The 20118-nt window shown below is 36.1% G+C and overlaps 1 protein-coding gene across 5 annotated transcripts in view; it reads right to left on the bottom strand.

Moving 5' to 3' along the window:
- ANKS1B (ankyrin repeat and sterile alpha motif domain containing 1B) overlaps window positions 1-20118 on the bottom strand; it is a 452709-nt gene that overhangs the window by 330012 nt on the left and 102579 nt on the right. For all 5 annotated transcript variants that reach the window (XM_086470676.1, XM_086470670.1, XM_086470683.1 and 2 more), the window contains exon 9: window positions 10672-10812. In XM_086470676.1, coding sequence (XP_086326802.1) covers window positions 10672-10812 — 141 coding nt within the window. The remainder of the gene's footprint in view (window positions 1-10671; window positions 10813-20118) is intronic.

Below are 20118 nucleotides of genomic sequence, written 5' to 3'. Positions count from 1 at the left end.
TGATAAAATTCTGTATGTATGGAAGCCAAAACATGATTAAGCACACTAATGCTTATGCTTAAGTAGGCTTAAAGTAATTTGTTGAATCAGGGTTTATCTCATTTTCAGACTCAGTATAATGGGCACTGGTAATAAAATTTTTCAGTGAAATGCAACAGCCAGACATGATATTAAATCCAAAGCACACAATTTCTTTTGTACAGCAAGAGAGGATTCACAGTTACAGACTACAAAGTTGTTCTTTTTAAATATCCAGTTGTCAGTGAGGTCTTTTCTTCAGAAAGAAATCAGGTTCTATCGACTTTACAGACTTCTCCAGGGACTTAGTCTATGAAGCCATGAATTTCCCTACTACTGAAAACTGAAGTAAAAGAAAATTTAAAAATATCCCTCACAGTTTCCAGTATTAACTTGTCAGTGGTTCTCAAATATATTTGTACCATCATTAAAAAAAAACCCAAACAAAACAAAACCACAAAACAAAATTAAAAAAAACGCACTCCAAAACAGGCTCAAAAAACATCCCAAAATGTCAAGTGTCTTTAAAGAGCCCTTCATAGAACTGCAAACATACCACAAAACATTTCCTAAACTCTTTTCCTCCTGTTACTATCAGAGAAAAAACAAATACAAAGTTATCTATGATGGCTTTTTTCCCCACATAAAGTAATATTGAACAGTAAACCAAATTTGGTCAGAACTAACCAGGAACTTCTACATAGGTTCTCAAGTTTCAGCATACTGCTTTAATATTTCTGTTATGAAGCAGCTGAAGTTCAAACATGAAGTTTTTAATACAAAGTTGAACTTCTGTCATGTACACAACTATTTGTTATGCATTACTCTTCTCCATTTGCTGTGCAATTCAAATTGATTTTTTTTCCCATTTTTCCATATGTCAGACAGTACTGAAAGCAAAAACATTCCCTCAAAGCGTGTCTTCTGGTTATCACTAAATTTCAAACAATAAAATAATGAAATGTAACATACTTACACCATTTAAGATCTTCCCAGTTGATGACTGTGCCATTTTTCAGTTAGGAATGTGACAATGTCCAATTCAACATTAATTTCTACATTAATTTAAATATCTTTAATAGTAATTAAAGTCCATGTTGCAAACCAGTATGGTCATCAATATTTCAGGTTATTTCTGGCATGTATCAACAATTTCAGTATTGTTTGACAACTCTCTTCTTTCTCTATCTCATCCCATTTAATTTCATTGTTTCATGATCACACCAAGAGACCACACAGACCAGCAGTGCCCAGATTTACACAGTGCTGGAAGGGGACAGCCATATTTTCACAAACAGCAATTTACAAACTGAAGACTATGGAATCAGTCCTAAATTTTTAAAGAAATTAGCTCATCTGAGGACACTTATCTAGAATTTTACAGAGAGTTTTACAAAACAGATCTCTAGAAGTCGTCTCGTCCAAACTTTTCATCAAAGCAGAGCCATCTTAAGCATTAGGTTGCTCTGGGCCTTGTCCAGTCAATTCTGAAAATACCCAAGGATAAATAGATTAAAACATCTCTGGTTACATTACATACCTGTAATTGTATTATCTATAATATTTTCCTATAGTTTCCAACCTTCCGTGAAAAATACGATTTTTTTTTCTTCTTAATTTAGTGGATTAAATGATAAATTCACATAAATGGGGTTGACATGGAGAGCTATATTACCCATAAAAAAATATTTTTACACTACCTGTGTAGTGGTGTCTAGATTGTACAACTACCGCAGTAAAAATTCATTTGCCACAAGACATTTGAAGTCACGGACAACTGGAAATTTACACTGGAAATTAAGACGCTACATACAATATGCAAGAACAAAATGCTCAGCTACATTCCTTAAAACACAATCAGAAAATGTAGCATAGTGCTAAATTAAGCCACAAATTTTTTCATTATACTTATTTCCCATCACTGTTCAGCAGGGTATAATCATCACCTGCTGATTCTTTCTAGGCAGAATATATATTGCACTTTTCAGTAGCTGCTTCAGAGTGTGGGTGGTGTGTTCCTGAAATTACCAATAAAACTTCAGCTTATTGCAGAAGAGACAACACCATAAATCAAGAGTTTAACAGAAATATTTTTTAACGGGCCATATAGCTCTCCATGTCAACCCCATTTAAGTAAACTCAATTTAATCCACTAAATTAAGAAGAGAAAAAAATAATCGTATATTTCACTGAAGGTTAGAAACTACAGTAAAATACTACAGATAATATAAGAATCTTACTCTGACTATTCATGTTCCAGGCATACGGCATGCCAAAGTTCTCCTGGGTAATGGTGGCCCTTCCTGGAAAATGATTCTGTCTCTACCCCGCCTATATCACCACCTAACAAATTAGTATGTTACCAAACAACATAACAGGTTTCCTCCCCTGTAACCTTTAAATTAGACAATGCCACGAGGCTTTCTATTTCTAATTTTGGTGGGCTTCAACACCAAGTAATATTAGCCAAATCTGTTTCTTTACCAGTCTAATTTGAAACGTACTTGCACTGAATGCACTGAGAGGTGAAGTTGTTAGTGGAGAATGACACTGTTTCTTGAGTCCGAGTGGTTAAAATAATTTAGCCAGTAGTGTTTAGTTAAAAACACGATCTTTGTTTTCCTCTCTTTTTATTAAAGAGCAAAGAAGAAATACTCTTTTATATTCCCTCCTCTGCACTTCAGCAGCTAAAAAAATTACTATAACACTCACACTTAACTTAAAATCAAAGAAAATTTTTAGAGGCAATTGAAAATAGAAGGAGCTCAAAGTGGAAGAATATGTTAAAATGAAAATAAATAATGTCAAATAAATTTCCCAATATTAAAAGTCTCCAGAAAGAAACAACATAAAGTCATGCTGTCTCTTTCCAGAGAGTATCAGTGCAGAGATTTTTTTAGGAAAATCTTTATGTCTATGTGAAAATTGAGTTAGTTCCTTACTTAATTTCCTCATTTGTCTCTCATGTATGCAGAACTGTCTTTGCAATTGTAAACAGAATAATTTTCAATGTCAGGCTTTCTATAGAATAGGCTTCCACAATAGAAACCCAATACAAAATTCCTTCCCATTAAAAATTACTTTTTAAAATTATGTAAAAAGAAGTACATACAGACATGATGATCTTCCAGAAGTTGGACACAAAATGTATAACCTGATTAACTGATGCATCAAAACTCCAAACTCTAAATATTCCTGTCACAGCCTATACTGATAAAGAAACAGTATTATATAAAGTTTACCTTCTAAAAATGTAGTCAGTAGACCACTTTCTCTTCCTCCCCTCTAAATAAGACCATTTTTTAAAGGAAATTTCTCTTCCACAGAAGAACCTGTGTTAAAGTTGATAGAGTTCCTAACTCTGGAATCCTGGAGTTCTATAAGCAGAATATAGATCAGTCTTAAAAGTAAATGTGAAATTCTCCCAGAAGCTCATTGCTTCTAAAAAGATGAAAATCTGACATTAAGCTAGAAACATAGTGCCTCTTTAAATATTTAAGTAAACTTTCCATATCTGTCTATATTTTTGTAAATAGCCATTCTTCCTGGCAACATGATTGATACTTACGGCTTTTAAAGCAAAGTTCAGTTATAGCAACTGCACTCTTCTCTTCACAGATACTACTTTCACTTTGTAATAGACAAATGTGGTGTTCCTTGGCTGTCATGTCAAACACAGGGAATAACTGTCAGCAGTTTTAAGTTATACATACAACACTTAATTCAAGAGACAGTGCAGTCAAGCTGATCCAGCAGCTTCCTAAATGGGACATAGCTAAACCTACCTTATCTTACAATTACTTTACATCACAATTAGGGAAATATGCTGGCATGGCTGTCAAGATTAAGGTGTGCAGACTGTTTGCTTTAAAGTGATAATATTGCTATGATCACAAAGGACTCTGCACCACCCATCTCTCTGATATTGCAGACAGCCCTGTGTTTGTCGCTGTACACAAGGCTCTGTTTGGCCCTTAGCAGAGAAATACTCAAAGCACACTGTCCATGAAAAAGAAAATGGAATGAAAACTACAGTGTTTCATACATTTGGAGCATGCTGCTTCATTCCAAAGAAAATGCGAGTATGTGGGTACTGATAAACTTTGTAAAATAAAAGTATTAGGAGCTGAATAGTAAATTAACCCACCCAGCAGAACAGAAGATTAAGACCAAGAAACAATTCTATTACTGGCACACAAGAGTGCTCTACACTTACTTACCATATTCTTTACCCCTTCCTTTCCTTGCTCCCTCCAACCAATCGATGAAGCAAACTAATGCCCTTACCAAACTTGTCTTTACCCAAATTGCTTCCTACTAATTTACCAAAATGTATGTTCAGGAAAACTAGGAAAGGAGGTATCCCTTTTTCATTCTTCTAAGTTTCTGTCATAAGGAGACTTTATGGAAAAAACAGCTGAAGTATTGCATTACCTTCACCTCCAGACCTGAACTGCTTAATGCTTAATATTAAATGCTCACATTTAACTGCAATGAGATTGCACAAGTTAAGGTTCTATCTTCTCCGTAAGGCAGGACTGAGAGCCAGGAGTAGACTAACATGCACAGCACTCTTCATAGTTCAGGCCCTGCTGTTACCACTATTGTCCCTGCACTTTGGCACCACATAGCCAGACACGCAAACAGAGGTTTTTACAAATCTTATCTGCTCTTGCGGTATGCAGCACTGAGAATCTTCAGGAAAGGATCCTGTGGTGGAATACTGTGTCTATTATACAAATGCCAGTCAAGACACACAACTACAAATGCAGATGAAATACGTTCACACACATATATGGAGAACCTGTATATTAAGTGCATGCAAAGCAATCTAGTACATCGGTAAGTGTTCCTTCTTGGTCTTACTCTTCTGCAATAACAGGTCAGGTCACAACTGCATTCCAATTCAGCTTCCAATTTACATATTTTATTGCTTTTATCAGTATCTGTCACAGTGCTGAGCGCAGAAATATGTCTTACTGTCCCTGAACAGTCTCACCTGGTGCCCCTACCCACACTTGTGCCCGTGGGCCCAGCAGCCCCATTCCAGCTCAGCCCTGGGCCCTCAGTTCCTGCCTGAGACAAGCAGCAGGAGTGCCCATCTCTAACTGCCACAGCTGTGTCTATGCCTGGCCAAGGATCCCAGTGATCTGGACCCTGCCTTGCAGACTGATTTCCCAGAATTACTTCAGACCTGTCTTATCAATGTGGACATCCTGGTAATCTGCTCTTGGTTCCTGATTAACCTCCCCATGTCTGATCCCAACCCCAACATGTAGACTGACTTTCTGGCTTGACATTGGACCTGCCTCAGCATCATAAACTTGCCTGATGCGCTGTGCTCAGGGCTGCCTCCCACCCCCACTCCGAGCCTGCCCTGTTCCTCCCTCACAGGGGTGGTAAGCCCCAGCTGGTGAGGGCCTGCCCTGCCACTCCAGCAGCCCCAGTGGCTTCCAATGCCCTCACCCATATAAGGAGTCACCAGCCCTCAGTGCACCATGACAACATCTTCATACTAAAACTTTTTCCTTTGAATAAAGCAGCAAACATGAAACTCTATAGTTTACATTCCATCTTCTCTTTTGACTAGTGTGCGCTGAATGTTCCTCTGTCAAGGGGCAGAACTTGGTGTAGCTCACCTATACACATACAAGAAAACAGAGGCTTTGCTTGTGCTAGAGCAGTTTGGGACCAGCTTTTTTATCTCAAAGTTCTCGTAATGACTTTGTTTCAATGTTAGTTTGCATTAAAACAAGGTAGACTAAAATGCCCTTGAACCTTTGTGAACTATGTAGATAGAAATACACTATCTAGACAGAGGCACACTGCCTTCCCTGTGAATTCGCGATTTTCCTCTCCCTAGATAATGCATCACACCCCTACTGGAACAAGCTTCTTCCAGAATACAGTGGAAACAGCTAGCTATGTTTTGGGGTGTTGTTTTGTTTGTTTGTTTGTTTTTAATCTAAGCTGGTAGAAGTGCCTGTCTTGCACAAAATAATACAGAAATTAGAGTATTTACAGGAGATATGATTAGGTTTCAGTTTTTTTCTGTTTTAGAGATCCACACACACAGACCCTATCTATTACAAGATTATAGGCTTTTCAGATAGGGGGCTATTTTCAAACCTTTTACTATGCTGAAAAAAGTTTGGTACAAGTCAAAATTTGACCAGATTACAAAGCAGCACGCAAAAGATGACCATAACTCTGTAGTCTTTTGCTTACGGTACTCCATATAAACTGTCATAAACATTTAGAAACATAGAGCAGGGACCAGAATTCAAACTCCTTTTACCAAAAATACAAAGGGGTGAATCCTTGCTCAACCTAAATCTGCTATTCTTGGCTTTGTGAGGAGAGAACCTTAACTCCGTTCACTGACTAAGCAAAGACAATGTGGCATAGCAAAGGGCCTGAACCAAAAGAGAGACTTGCATGGAGAAGATATGCATTGGAAAGGAGCAGATTTGGATGAGAAGGTTGTCAAAACTTAGACTGGGAATAAATATCAGTTGCAGGTTGGATTCAGAGGAGTCAGTTTCCCAGTACAATCACAGGAGCAATATAGGTTGAAGAATAAGACCTGTGACACATGTACTCAGTAACTGAAGGTCTGACTGCTAGTGAGTAGCTGTGTATCTACAGTTATAGTGTAGCTATCACTACAATTTGCAAACTGCAGACAATGTGGTGGTACAGTCTTTCAGTCTGACTATGGCTAGCAGTCTCAGCAGGTTTGTCATCAAAGCCAGTCACTGTGCTGAAGCCCCCTACATCTTCACTACTCATTACCTGAGCTGTGATCATTCCTCAAGAAGAGCATAAACAAAGCTGTAGTGTCAACTCAATTATCTGCAGAACTCTGTTCTGGCAGCCTGTGTTTCTTTGGACATCCTAATAGCTATAACTACCCATGTACATATTAAGCTGATTATGCTATTTCTACCTCTAAACTTTCCTATTCTATATTTAGGTGAATTATCAGTCTCTTGACTAAAGCTTCCTTATTTAAGATGATCAATAATAATGACACTACAATGCTTCCAGCTTTTTTTATCATTAGCAGGCATTGCTCAAAAATATTTTTTAAGGATTGTATCTCAGTTCTCTTTCCAGTACTTACCTACAACATAGTAAGGTCTCTATAGCTAAATGTTACACTTTTTCACATAACTCCTATTTTTGTGGCTACTCTGAGAGAAAACTGTGTATGAAATATCATATTCTTTTATTCCAGCTCTTGGATAGGAAGAATGTTCATTAGGATCATACTTTTATGATGGCCAGAAATGCAACCATCAAAGCAGTAAAAACCTTGGTTGCTACTGTAGGAAGATTTTACAAGATCTGGAGATCTATGGAAGGGGGTCTATACCTTTTATAAAAACTTTCTCTCAGTTTAACAGACATGTCATTGCAGAGTAAACTGTTTCCAATGAAGAATTTTAGAGTGCTATAGAAGCACTTCTGGGGTTTTACATCTTTGAAGTTTTCAAAACAGTTCTTACTCCGCTCATATTTAAATTTATTATAAATTCTGGAATCTGCAGAAGTTATTCAGTTATAGATTGTTCTTTTGTACTGATTAGCAGCCAGAAAATACGGAGTCTGGCATTTCCTAATAATTTTTTTTTTCAGATATAAATTACTCATCTGTGGAAGTCCACATTTTTCACAAAAATGTGCATCAGTTTTACCAAGGATGGAATTTCTGCCCAAAGAGAAAGATTAATTTCAGAAAAAAAAAAAGCAATATCCCCACACTAACCATAAATCATAACTACAAATGGAATTCACTCTCTGCTAAAATAAGAAGAGGCATTTAAATTTCAGTCTCCCAAAATCCAGCTGGATACCCTTGCGCTCTGGCTTTTTTTTTTTTTTTTTATTTTGAGGATGGATGAAGTTGGTTGTTAGCTCCATTCTGATGTAGAATTGGGCACTTTCTAAAACCCTGACATTTTAACAAGAGACAAAGATTTTCGATCAAGGTTTTCCATGACTTCACCAATTGTGAGACTGTAAAAGAGAGTTGTTTATTCTGAGAACACCTGTATTACTGCTATGTCAGGTTTTAACTGATGTCTGCAGAACAATTTACACAGAACTTTCTATAACACCCTTTTCTAAAATTACACTTCCCAGCACAGTACAGACAGAAATTATACGCTGCATGTCAGAAGTACCTCCAGCTAAGCCTTTTTCCATAACGGCAATGAAGAAATCAAGTTTGTCCAGGAGATAACTGCCTTATTCTTTGGCATATTGAAAGCTGTTAGCTCATTAAGTCACAGATGGACACTGTCATAATCTCACCTAAAATTCACTTTGGTTTTACCATTGTACCTCTGACTGTGGATATAAACCAAGAATCAATCTTTATGTTTGTTTTCCTTCGGTGTGTATTCAAAGTACATTTATATAACTCTAAAATTTATTTTTAGCTACAAAAGATCTGGAAAAATGAACTTGTCACTTGTGTTCAAGAGTAACTGATAGACCATTTTCCCTATTTTGGGATATTTAGTAGAGTATGGATTTTAAGACACGATGTCAATTACCCTTATCTCATTGTTTCTTCGTGAAGAAGTCTGCATTTTCTTATATGTTAGTGGACTGACACAAGTATCAGAAACACATTTTTGTATTTTTACCTAAAATGTGCCGTTGCAGATTATATCTGTCATAATTTGTTAGACCAATTCAAGATTATAGTCTTAATCTAAAAATTGAAATAAATACTTTGTGTTCTTGATCCCTTAGAACAAAACCTTCTCTGCTGCATTCTGAAGTAAATGTGAAAGATCCAATAGATTAGCTAACAGCTTGAAAGACTGCATATGGTGATGGCAACACTTTATAAACTGAATTCAATGGTTTGTAATTTTGAGATTTTTCATTACTTAATTTCTTTTCTTTCTTCTATAAAAAGAAAATCAACAAAGGACACCCCCCCCAACTATCTCTTCTTCATTTTTTCTGGAGAGAAACAACCTAGAAAGGTGACCTGCCATTTCATGAGCAAACATAGAATAAATATACTCTTTTTGTGTACCCATAATTAAAAATCTTATTAGTTCTCAGAGCAAGAAAGATGAGATATTGTAAAGTTGAATTTAAAATTTAAGTACAATGAAAGAAATTCAGGAGTCACTATCTTAAAACTTACATCATTCTTGAAATGAATCTCTCCTTATAAAAAGGAAAGAAATACTAACCAACAAAGCCATCTTTATTCTATTTTTCAAATGCGTTCCTCAATTTTATAACGCATTGTACATATGCCTTACATTAAAAAGAAACAAGGAAAACAAAAATGTTTTTTAAAATTAGGAAATCACTCCAAAATTGCATATATGTTCACCATAGGAAAGTTTAACAATAATTAAACCATAGGTGATAAATATTTAAATGAGAGAAGTTCCGTTTAAAATATTTTTTGAAACAAATTCTTGAAAATGAGGAATTAGTAACTACGGCATTCCTATTGTAAATCAGGATAATTCCGACAGCTCTGCACTTCGCCAAATGTCTAAAAGGACAAATAGTATGAAGTGGAAAACAGCTATTGAAAGAGGAAAGGAATATAAAAAAGCTCCTTATAAAAAGATAGGGCAGTGCTCATTGTTATTCAAGCACATTAGTCGCCATATCCTGTTTCCGTTGACTGCATTGGAAGCTTTACCATTGACTTCCCACAGGTGCAAGTCCCATGAGACTAAAGAGAATAAAACGTACAGTCATGGTATGAAAGCAACAGTGTATAAAGTGTGGTGAGACAGGATATGTAATTCCAATCTGGTACACAAGAATCTGACAAAGCTATTTAAATGCAGTGCCAAGTAAGGACGCAACTGAAACATCAGACATTTCTAAACAGAAATTTGGCAGGCCTCTATTCAATGCTTCAAGAAAAGTGCAGGAAAAATGTTACAGAAATGAGAGTGCTAAACTACAGTGCGGGGAGAGAACAAGGGATACCCAGAAGCAGCAATAAGCATCATCCTGTTCTGTAGCAATACAATATCACTTGTTCAGGACACAGCTGTTGGCATGCCTTGGTGGATACTGCAAACTAGTCTGCTCTGAGAATTGTTGGGACTTAGACCCAAGTATATTACCCTTTTTAAATTATTCTGCTCTGTATTATCATGAGCATTTGAAAATGTTTGGGGACTTTTTTTCTAACTTACATAGTCTTCAAAGAGAAGTCTTAGGCTATATTCTTACATTGGTTGAGTTATGCCTGATGTCCTCAATTAATTCTATAAAGGAAGTAGCTGAGATATCATTATATTAATTAGAAACTGGTAAAAAATAAAGTACTTATCCCAAAGGAGACTATGTGACTTCAAATTTTCTTTCCAGATGGAATCAGAAGAGAAAGTACAAAAACTATCTGTCTAAATGAGGATAATAAACATCAAACAGTCTCAATATTTAACTTTATCTGGATGAATATTACAGCAGGATAACCGAACCTCAACATTTAATTTTAAAAACAGATTTTGACATTAAAATGAAAACTGAAGGTAAAAATTTTTAAGGGAATAAGGCAAGACTAGAACTGACTGTAAGAGGTAAGACAGAGAGAGATTAAGCAGCTCTTCTATAGTTAATAAGTTTTATGACGAAAAGGTAAACATATACCTGCGCGAGCATGGGAAATCCAAGGTTCCTGCATCCATTACAAGGTGTCAATGCCTCCCATAAACCTGAAGGACCACAAGTATTTTCACCTGCATCATCATCTTCCTCCTCTCTTGGTGACAAACATGTTGAAGAAGGCCTCTGTGAATAAAGAAACAGTACTTCCAAATTAAACACAGTGATGTATTGTAAACAAACATTTTATTTAATGAAAAGAACTTAGATTCCCATTTATAAATTTCAAAAGATAAACTGCTATTTTAATACAAAGTAACTACTCAACTGTTAATCTTTTGTATGAAAAAACACACTTTCTAAGGAAGGTACATATTGATCTATCTGCAATTATACTTTAAATGTGAGTGAACATAATAATATAAAATAAAAATATGTATTTTTTTATTATCAAGTAATTGCCAATTTCTACTTCATTTACTTTAAAACTTGCTTTAACATCGTTAAGTTTAGGATATCCCACAGAGAACAAACACTAACATTTAAAGAAAAACCCCACACTATTCCCAAGAAGGAAATAATATAAGCTAAAGAGATCTTGCTCCAATAGTGATGCGCCGTGTACAGAAAAGAATAGTTGTACTACATTTGCCTGGATCAGTCCAAGGTTTTTCCAGAAAAAAAGATCAATTCAATCAAAAGATGAGGTTTCAACTTTCATTTTGTATTTACCAATAATAAATGTGTCATTAGCTTATTTTGTAGGAAAAAGATTTACTTAAAAATGACCTGTATTCTTTTGTTTCATCAGCCAGAAGGTATGAAAGGTACTGGGAAAAATAATTCAGTTGTGAGCATTAAAGCTTCCATATTGGTCTCAGTGACGAGGGAATAATGCTGATTTTTGCTTAAACCAGTATCCTAATTTTCTATGACAGCCAGAAACAGGAAGAGTAGACAGTTCCCATTTATTTATGTTACTTTGCTACATAGGATAGTCCAACATTCAGCCCAACTGAATGAACTGCAATGGCAATATTTATCGATTTCAGAAGAAGGAGGAGGAAAGTTAAGCCTGTAATAAATGATTTTTAAAATCTCATGCTAAAAAAAAAAACTACAACCAAAAAATATGTAAATTATACTTACATCTTAATACTTTGTCCATATTTAAACTGGAATATGCAATAGCTGTTCTGGCCTGCTTGACATTTGTTTGTGCAGCCTATCTGATATTCAGTTACTAAATGCTGTCTTTAGGAATGCTTGCTGTCTTAATCTTTCAGAAGTGCCTGGATTTTTGCTTGACCAATATAATGGTATGAGACAATGGTTGACCATATCTATTAATCTGGTCGTAACATTAGCTCTAAAGCACTGCTATGAGGCCCATATTAAAAAAAACAAACAAACAAACCACCCAACCACTTAACTGCAGATTATTTTTGCCAAAAGAATAAAGAAATGCATGGAGTCTGCTGCAAGAAAGGGAATGCAGAGGTGACAGAAAATTAGGGGGGGAAAGACGCAGAGAAACAGTAGCAGTTCTAAAGATGAACACAAGCTGATGGAAACTGTAGGAGAAGCAAAGGCACCACACAGATAGCCACTAACTCAAATTGAGTAACATCTGAGTATCATTTTCCTTTGGCTCTTGTACTAACTTCTTATACACAGATGTGGTTGGTATACCATTAATTTAAGTAGAAAAAAATATTTCTGAATTCTATTTCAGCTCACTCCCTAAATATGAGAAACACAATACATCCATCTCCATTAATATGACTCCCCTCACTGAGAAAATGGTTTTCCCTTGTTGGAGAGTTCATGAATCTAGCCATATCTTCTAAGGTTAGGTGGATTCATTTACTTTTTATTTTAAAAGTTGATTTCTAAAGCATTCTTAGCGTGATATTTCATCAGGTTATTTTGATAGTCAAATGGTACCACAGCATGTGTTGCCATAGCGACCACTATTCTTACACAGATTATTAAAAGGATTGGTTTAACTCTGCAGAGTGTGAGTCTTGAAAGACTATTATTGCTATTCATTTGCATAGACAAAGGAAGCAAACTACAGGTCTTTCCCCTCTATTTATGACACCACCTTTGTGGTGGTTGCCCTGCATTTATATTTGAACTCTCAGAATTGTTGTACCAGAGAATAAAGTGCTGCTTGCCTTCTGGAGCAAAAACTGCAGCAGTGCTAGCTACAGGAAAGCACACATCAGCTGTGATCTTACAAGCCAACGTAAGCGTATGAAGACAAAAGTCACAGGAAAATGTCAATGCACCTTCTAAAGGTAAAAAATACACACACATAGTATCAAAAAGAATTTGTCAACACAATTAAAGGAAGCTGAATGATGAAATTAAATAGATTTGCAACATTCAAGGGAGAATATATAAGTATTTAGCCATTACAGGAACAGAGTAAAAAAAAAATCATACCAAAATATTATTGAACAATAGAAAAAATACACAAGCAGGAAGAGAGTATTATTTCCATTAGATGCATTTTATATAAATAGCCTAAGATAGAGAGAGGCTCACAGGAACTGAAAAGAAACAGTAAATAATATATAGTCAGATCTCCTGATCATTCAATAAAGGACCAGTCAATGTCAGAGTTCATTAGATACACTATTGGAATAAATTGACTAGTACTCTTGGGCAACTAGACAACCCAGGCATGAACAACATGATACAGGCTAATTTACAGACTACCGCAGAGTAGGGTTGGCATTTTTTATACCGAATGACTGATTTCTGTCTTCTTGCTCAGATTTCTGCTAACGATAAAGCACTAAAAAGGAAGCATTAGGAGAAGTGTATGTGAAGGTTCAAGATACAGTTATTGCTATCACCTTCCTCACCCATCCCTGCTGCCAGAAGCCTAGCTCTTCCCAGACAACAGGCGCAAAGGGATAAGTGGGAGTTGATGCAGGGAAAGCGAGCTGCATTTGCAGAGAAGGAGGGAAGGAGTTAACAGCTGCATGAGAGAAAAGGGAGTGAGAAGTCCCCCAAATGGGGTGGACTGAGTTTGCATACCCTGGGGAGAGGGATGCACCTGGAGGAGACAGGTGAGATACAGAAAGTTCTACAATCAATCCACAGACCTCAGACTGTCACGCAAGCCCATAAAAATCCCAACCCAGACCACACAGCTTCCTGCCCTTCTCTCCCAGCCTTCATGCCTTTCCCAGAACTCCCTCATTTTTCTGTTCTGTTGTATAATTTAATTTTGCCTCCTTAGAGATCCTTTGGACATGAAAATCTAATTCTGTGTGTGCTGCTGGGAAGCCTTGAAATAGCCCTGTAGGGAGAGTTTTAGAGAAACCAAAGTTATTTATGCCCACTTCTAAGAAAAGAAGAAATAAATAGAGACGAAGAGATTCCTGTCACCTAAAGAAAAATAGACACAATTGAGAACCTTTTATTCATGCCTGTTTTGACTCAAGAAAGAAAAAGTAAATGTAGTTACAAAATGCCACCTAGATCATAGTTACTCAATTAATTGAATTTGACATTATGAAATGGTGAAGTCAATATAAACTGTAATACTAAGCTTCAAAAAGACCAACTCTGCCTAAGCTAGAAGAGACATGAGTATAAGCACCATATATCCTCAAACAAAACTGAGATAAAACCTTAAAAGTTATTAGATACGATATGTGAAAAGGATAAATTGGTAGAGAATTGATACAGAATAAAAGACTGAATAAAAGTTCTGGTTTTTACTGGAACACTGAATTAAGTATTAAAAATTCCTTATAGGAGTACGAGACTAATATAATTTCTATATATATAGAAAAGAGAGAATAATAATATAGCAGTTAGGGAGTAGTAAGATCTAACATAAGGACATTGGACCATTACAATCAGTGGCATGTTTTCCTCAGACTCTTCTGGGCCTGACATACCACCTCTGATTTTCGTACCATTTAGATTATGTCTGAAAATGTAGGTATGGAAGACTTCCTCTTCATGTTTCCAGCTACGTAAAAGGCAAAATTCTCCCAATAGGATACTTTAGACCGAAGGATACTTTATTCTGTATACAGGCTATTTGTTCTCCCAGAATATGCATGTACATCAGATTGGCTATCACAATAACTCGACATCTCTCTCCTGATCTAAGAGAACAAGCCAACATTTAGCAATATGAGTTGCTAAGAATTATGAGTACAAACAAAAAAAGCAGAGAAAGACTGTTCCACTCTTTATAGTTGACAGGAAAAGAAAAAGAGAGAACTTTTAATCTTGGCTTTAAGAACGTTTAATCAAGAAGCTTTACACCATGTATAAAACATACATAAAGTTTTGGCCTTCCTTTTTACAATGATTTCCTGACTATCATCTTACCTCATTATCTATACAAGTATTCTCTATGAATACATTAAGTCATACAAAACCCTCTTTTTCTCAGTTTTTAATGAAAACTGGTCTGCACTCTGCCTGACAGTTGTAAGCAGCCACTGCTAGGCAAAATGTGATTTAATTCCCTCATTTCAGGATACAGAGGAGACTTTCCTGTAGTAGTTCAGTGAAATCCAAAACCAAACATCAAAATCTCTCCTTCCTGTGTCTCTGTTTTTTCATAATTATCACCTGTTTAGAGAAGTATTGTAAATACCCTTTCAGATGGCATCCACTAGAGCAGAACTATTAAAGATATAAAATAATAGGACCTTTACTATTTGCTATTGCATCATAGTTCTGGACACTAAGGTTCATTTTTGCATTTATCTTGAAACATATCACATATTAAGAAAATAAGCTTTTTTGAAATGGATCAGCAAAGATGAAATCTGGAAGGCAATCTCCTTCTGCTTATGGAAAGTAGAAAGCAACCAGACATTTGATAAGCTACATGCTCTCACTTGATCTGGAACAATGAAGTCAGTAGGAGTTTTATTCTGAAGAAATAATTTGTCAGACATAGGACCGTGCAAATATTTCCTATGTTCCCAACTGCTGGATTACAGAGGCATGCCTCTACCTCTCCTTTACCTGGCCCAAAGGATGTGTAATAACGTCATGAAATACAAGGAAAAAAATACAGTTCTATTGTCTAATATTCTAATTTTACATTATACTAAGAACTAACAGAGAGGGAAACTGTCCCTGAATATCCTCTACAAATTAGGATGAGCAAGTCTCTCTCTGACGCTGCTGTTCCCAGCAGCTGTGACAGCTAAACCAGGGACAGCAGAGCCGGGATAGTGTTCCTGTGCTCTCAGTGCTCCCCCTGCTGCTGCCCAGGCTGTTCCCAGGGGGAAATGCCTGATGGACGCAGGAAAAAAAAAAAAAAAAAAAAAAAAAAAGCAGCATTTGGGCATGAAATGTAACACCATCTTTTACTATTTTTCCCCAGCAGGATTCACCACATTAGCCAAATGTACCCTTCTAGGATTCAGTAAGGATCATGACAAGGACAAGCCTCATTTGAAAGACACATGCTATGTCTCACAGATGAATGACAATGAAACGTTTTGGTGGCCTGGGCACACCTTTCCCACATCTTCCAAGGCAGCCTTCTCCCTCCTTGGTGTTTTTCCGTTTCCCATCCTCACTATCTTGTCCTTCACCTTACACTGCACATCTGCAGCCATTCTTTCACAAATACGTTCCTAGTTTACATTTCTTTATTTCATTCACGATGAGTCTGGTGAGAGTTTGTTTGCACCTCCTGTATTCAGCAAGGGAATACAAGGATGGTGTTGAACCTAAAGCAGCTGAACGTTGGAGAAGTGTACTCTGTACCTGCCTCTGCCATAATCCCTGTGGGATGCTGGGCATGTCATTTAAACTTCTTGGAGATGGTCAATAAGTTTGTCTTCCTTATTTGCTGGATATATTGAAATTGTGAAGGCAAGTTTGCAGAAGTGTCAGGCTACATCACGAATCAGCATGAGATATCCTGTGACCCTTTTCAGTGGTATGTGAGACTAAGTGCTCTGAAAATCCAAGCTCTAGCGGTCCTAGACAGGGAGAATCTTGACCTCTACACCACTGCAAATCAGCCAAGCTGCATGTGATAGTATTTTCTGACTGGGGCTCTGTAAAAAACAAACTTGTCTGAAGCAGTTGTCATGCTTTGAACTCAAGAACAGTGATGTCTGAATCTGGGAAGAAAGTCCTGTAACCGGAAGTCAGCAGAATCATGGTAATTGACTATATGTAAAAACAGTAGAACATATTTACTTAAGGCAAACATGATTACTTCACATACATGAAAAGTACATGAATGTGTAGTTACTGCCCCTCAGTGGGCAAGTGCTATTGACACCTATCATGATGAGCACCCCAGAAATTAGTCATGCTGACTTCAGAGCAGGATCTGACAGTATGCAGTAAATACACCCTGGAACTAGATGGCAAGTACAATCCACACTGAATAAGGTCAAAATTATAAGTAAACATGAACTTATAAAATGAATGAGTACACCTGAATGTGTATTCAAAGCAGAGCCACACACTTCAATTTTTTAATTCACCCTTGCATGTAACATAAATAATGACAATTATTTATTGAATCTTTGCACTACTCTCATAAAAGGATGTGTACGTACATATGATATTAGAAAACTTTTGGCATTTAAAAACCTAACAAGCTATTAATTAATGAGAAAGTACCAGGCATAAACTAAAAAGAGATACATTTTCTACCCTTGATAAAGGAATTAGTATTTTTCAAGACTTAAGATACCTTTTCATTTGCTTAAAAATAACCATAAAAGAAAAAATGGCCTATGAATGGACTGTCATTTATTAATAAAACAGTTGATCTTGGCTAATTGATTTTTCACTACTTATTAAATCTTCAGAACTGACTGTGGTAATTTTCATATGAAGAGCATTTCATCTATATATAAAAGGCCACTACTAGGATGCTCATATTTAGTGACCTGATATTTTGTGTGTATATCTTAAGTGCAAAGCAAAAGACACCTCAATGTACTTCGGTAAGAATCTTCGATCTCTTCTAACTCCTGTTTAACTTTGCCATGTGGGTGAAGATTTTCAAATGACAGAAAATTCAAGAATTCAATAAATCAAAAAAAAAAAATCGTAGAAAATGGAACACTAAGTGCTTTCAGCAATTATGATTTAACCATAATAAAAAGGTATTTGTTAAGAATGATGTAGTCGATGGAGCCTATAGAATTTAAGTATCTTGGGAAGCATATACTGCATTTGTCTTTCAGTGTGAAATTAAGGGAAAGAAGTATTAGCTTCTTGAAACTGCAATATGCACTGTCCTGATTCAAAAAGCACTTATTTAAAATTAGTTTGAACTGATTGAAAGCTAAGCACTTGTTAATCTATGGATTAAACTAATTTCTGGATTGTTTAATCTATGTATTAAACTAGTTGTCATCAATGCATGGAAATATAGGTGCTTCCGCAACTTAGTATCTGTGTTTGGGACAGGATTGAATTGCCTTCCAAATTAATTTCTCCCTCTTACCTTAGGTAAAATAGAGTGAACCTGTGTTTTAAGCACCTGTCTAACTCTGAGCATGTACTTAACACTCATAAATCAGACTATTTGCAAACTTGGTATCAATTACAAGTTCTTAACATCAAAGCACTTCAAGTGCTTCACTTGACCAAGGAAAAAGAATTTAGCACATTGAAGCATAAAACTGTAATACAGAATTCTACCCAGCAAGCCATACAGACTGCAAGGACACTCCATGCTACAAATATGTATTTCCAGGTATGCCTTTCCATCCCACAGGCATAGTAGATTTGACCTAAGTTGGTATGTAGGAAGGGTATATACAAATGTAGGCTGTGCAAAAATGCAGGAGTTTGGTAACTTTTTTTTGAGTCTTGAAGTTTAAACACATGAATAGTTCCAATTAAGTTAATGGGATTTCTCATGTTAAGAACAGGCTTATGTGTATTCCTGAATCAATATGCACATGACTCATTCCAAAATGTGACTCACTGTGAAAAACTCATGTACCAGTTGAAAAAGAAGAGACAGATAATGAAGGGTATAGGAGCCTGCAGAAAAGCCAAATCAAGTGTTAATATTTTTAGAAATATTAAATAGAATTAAAAGCTTAAGCGCATTTACCTTTGCATAAAGAAAAAAAAATAATTCAAAACAAGGACCAGCATTTTTGGCTTTAAATGTCACAGAAAGAAAATACTGCTTGGAGAACAACTACAGAGGCATCTCTGATTTTAACATCCATATACTATCTGAATGTTATCATATAACATTTGAAAAACCCAGTGCAATGTAATTGCAAAGCAAATCAGCTTTAAAACATGTATTTTTCTTTTTTTAAAGTTGTGAAAGAGAGGGTGGATAAGTGGGTGGCAGAATGATGAAACTTATAGAAAATATGTTATTTGTCATGAAATAGAGCAGAAGGAACAGAAATTAAAGTAGGGGAAAAATGAGGTGGTAAGTGAGTAGGCAGAAGTCACCGCTTTATTACTCCTCCAGTGCACAGTTTTTTATTTAGCATACATATTCTCAGTAAAAGTGTGTTACTGAAAATGCAGTTATTATTCCATTAAGTTACTGTTGGCTTAATGAAGGACATAAGAGAAAATCATACCTGAACAGACAAAGCCAGTCTAAAGAGGAGCTATATACAGCACTGTGTTAGTCATCTGAAAATGAATGCTGGTTAAGAGTGGATAATCAAAAAGGCCTTGAAAAACGTTTGTACTAGATTATCTACAGATCCATCAGTAACAAATCACTAGTAGTGTTAAGTGCTAAATATAATATAAAATGCAGTGCAATAGCTGATAATCAGCTGAAACACTTGACAGGCTATAGAAGTTGAAGGCCTAACTGGAAAAGATCAGTCAAACAGTAATCTACCTTTTGATCTCAGGAAAAGACATGAGCTCAGACTCTTCTACAGGTATTAGGAAAACGGATCTCACACACACACACTGCCCCCTGTAAGACATGCAGAATACTATCAGCTGGACAACAGCTCTCAATGCAGCCTGATTTATATGGCTGGTGGAAGCCCGATTTACATGGCAGACAGAAGTAGAATTCAACATCGTCTTCACTAAGAAAGCAAAGGTTTTGCTATGGCTGGTAGGAAAATCTGCCAGTGTGAAGCTACCTGCTCCTTTTTCCTGTCTTATATAATTAAAACAGTAATTTCACTGCAGTCATCTCAATAACCAATACTACCAGACTTAGGACAGTGGTTGCTCTTCCTATGCTAGCTCACCTGTACTGTTCTTTTTGCCTATGGTAGATTCAACATAGTAGGTACATATCTACTGCAATACAAGCACACCTTTATGTTGTTTTACAGACATAAGCTTAGGTGGCTGAAGAGTTAATACTTAAATTCTTTCCTCAGCCAGTTATCATATAGTAACTTAAAGGTCCTATAAAATACAGATAAATGAGTCAGTCAGTAACATGTCTTCATCTTCATCTATAACTCCCATGAAACACTATATTTCTTATGAAGTATCTATGGCTAAATAAAT

Source organism: Leptosomus discolor, chromosome 1 (assembly GCF_034619465.1).
Source record: "Leptosomus discolor isolate bLepDis1 chromosome 1, bLepDis1.hap2, whole genome shotgun sequence".
Classification (NCBI taxonomy): Eukaryota; Metazoa; Chordata; class Aves; order Leptosomiformes; family Leptosomidae; genus Leptosomus; species Leptosomus discolor.
Note: the sequence above shows the minus strand (reverse complement) of the source record. Positions and strands in the feature narration are given on the sequence as shown.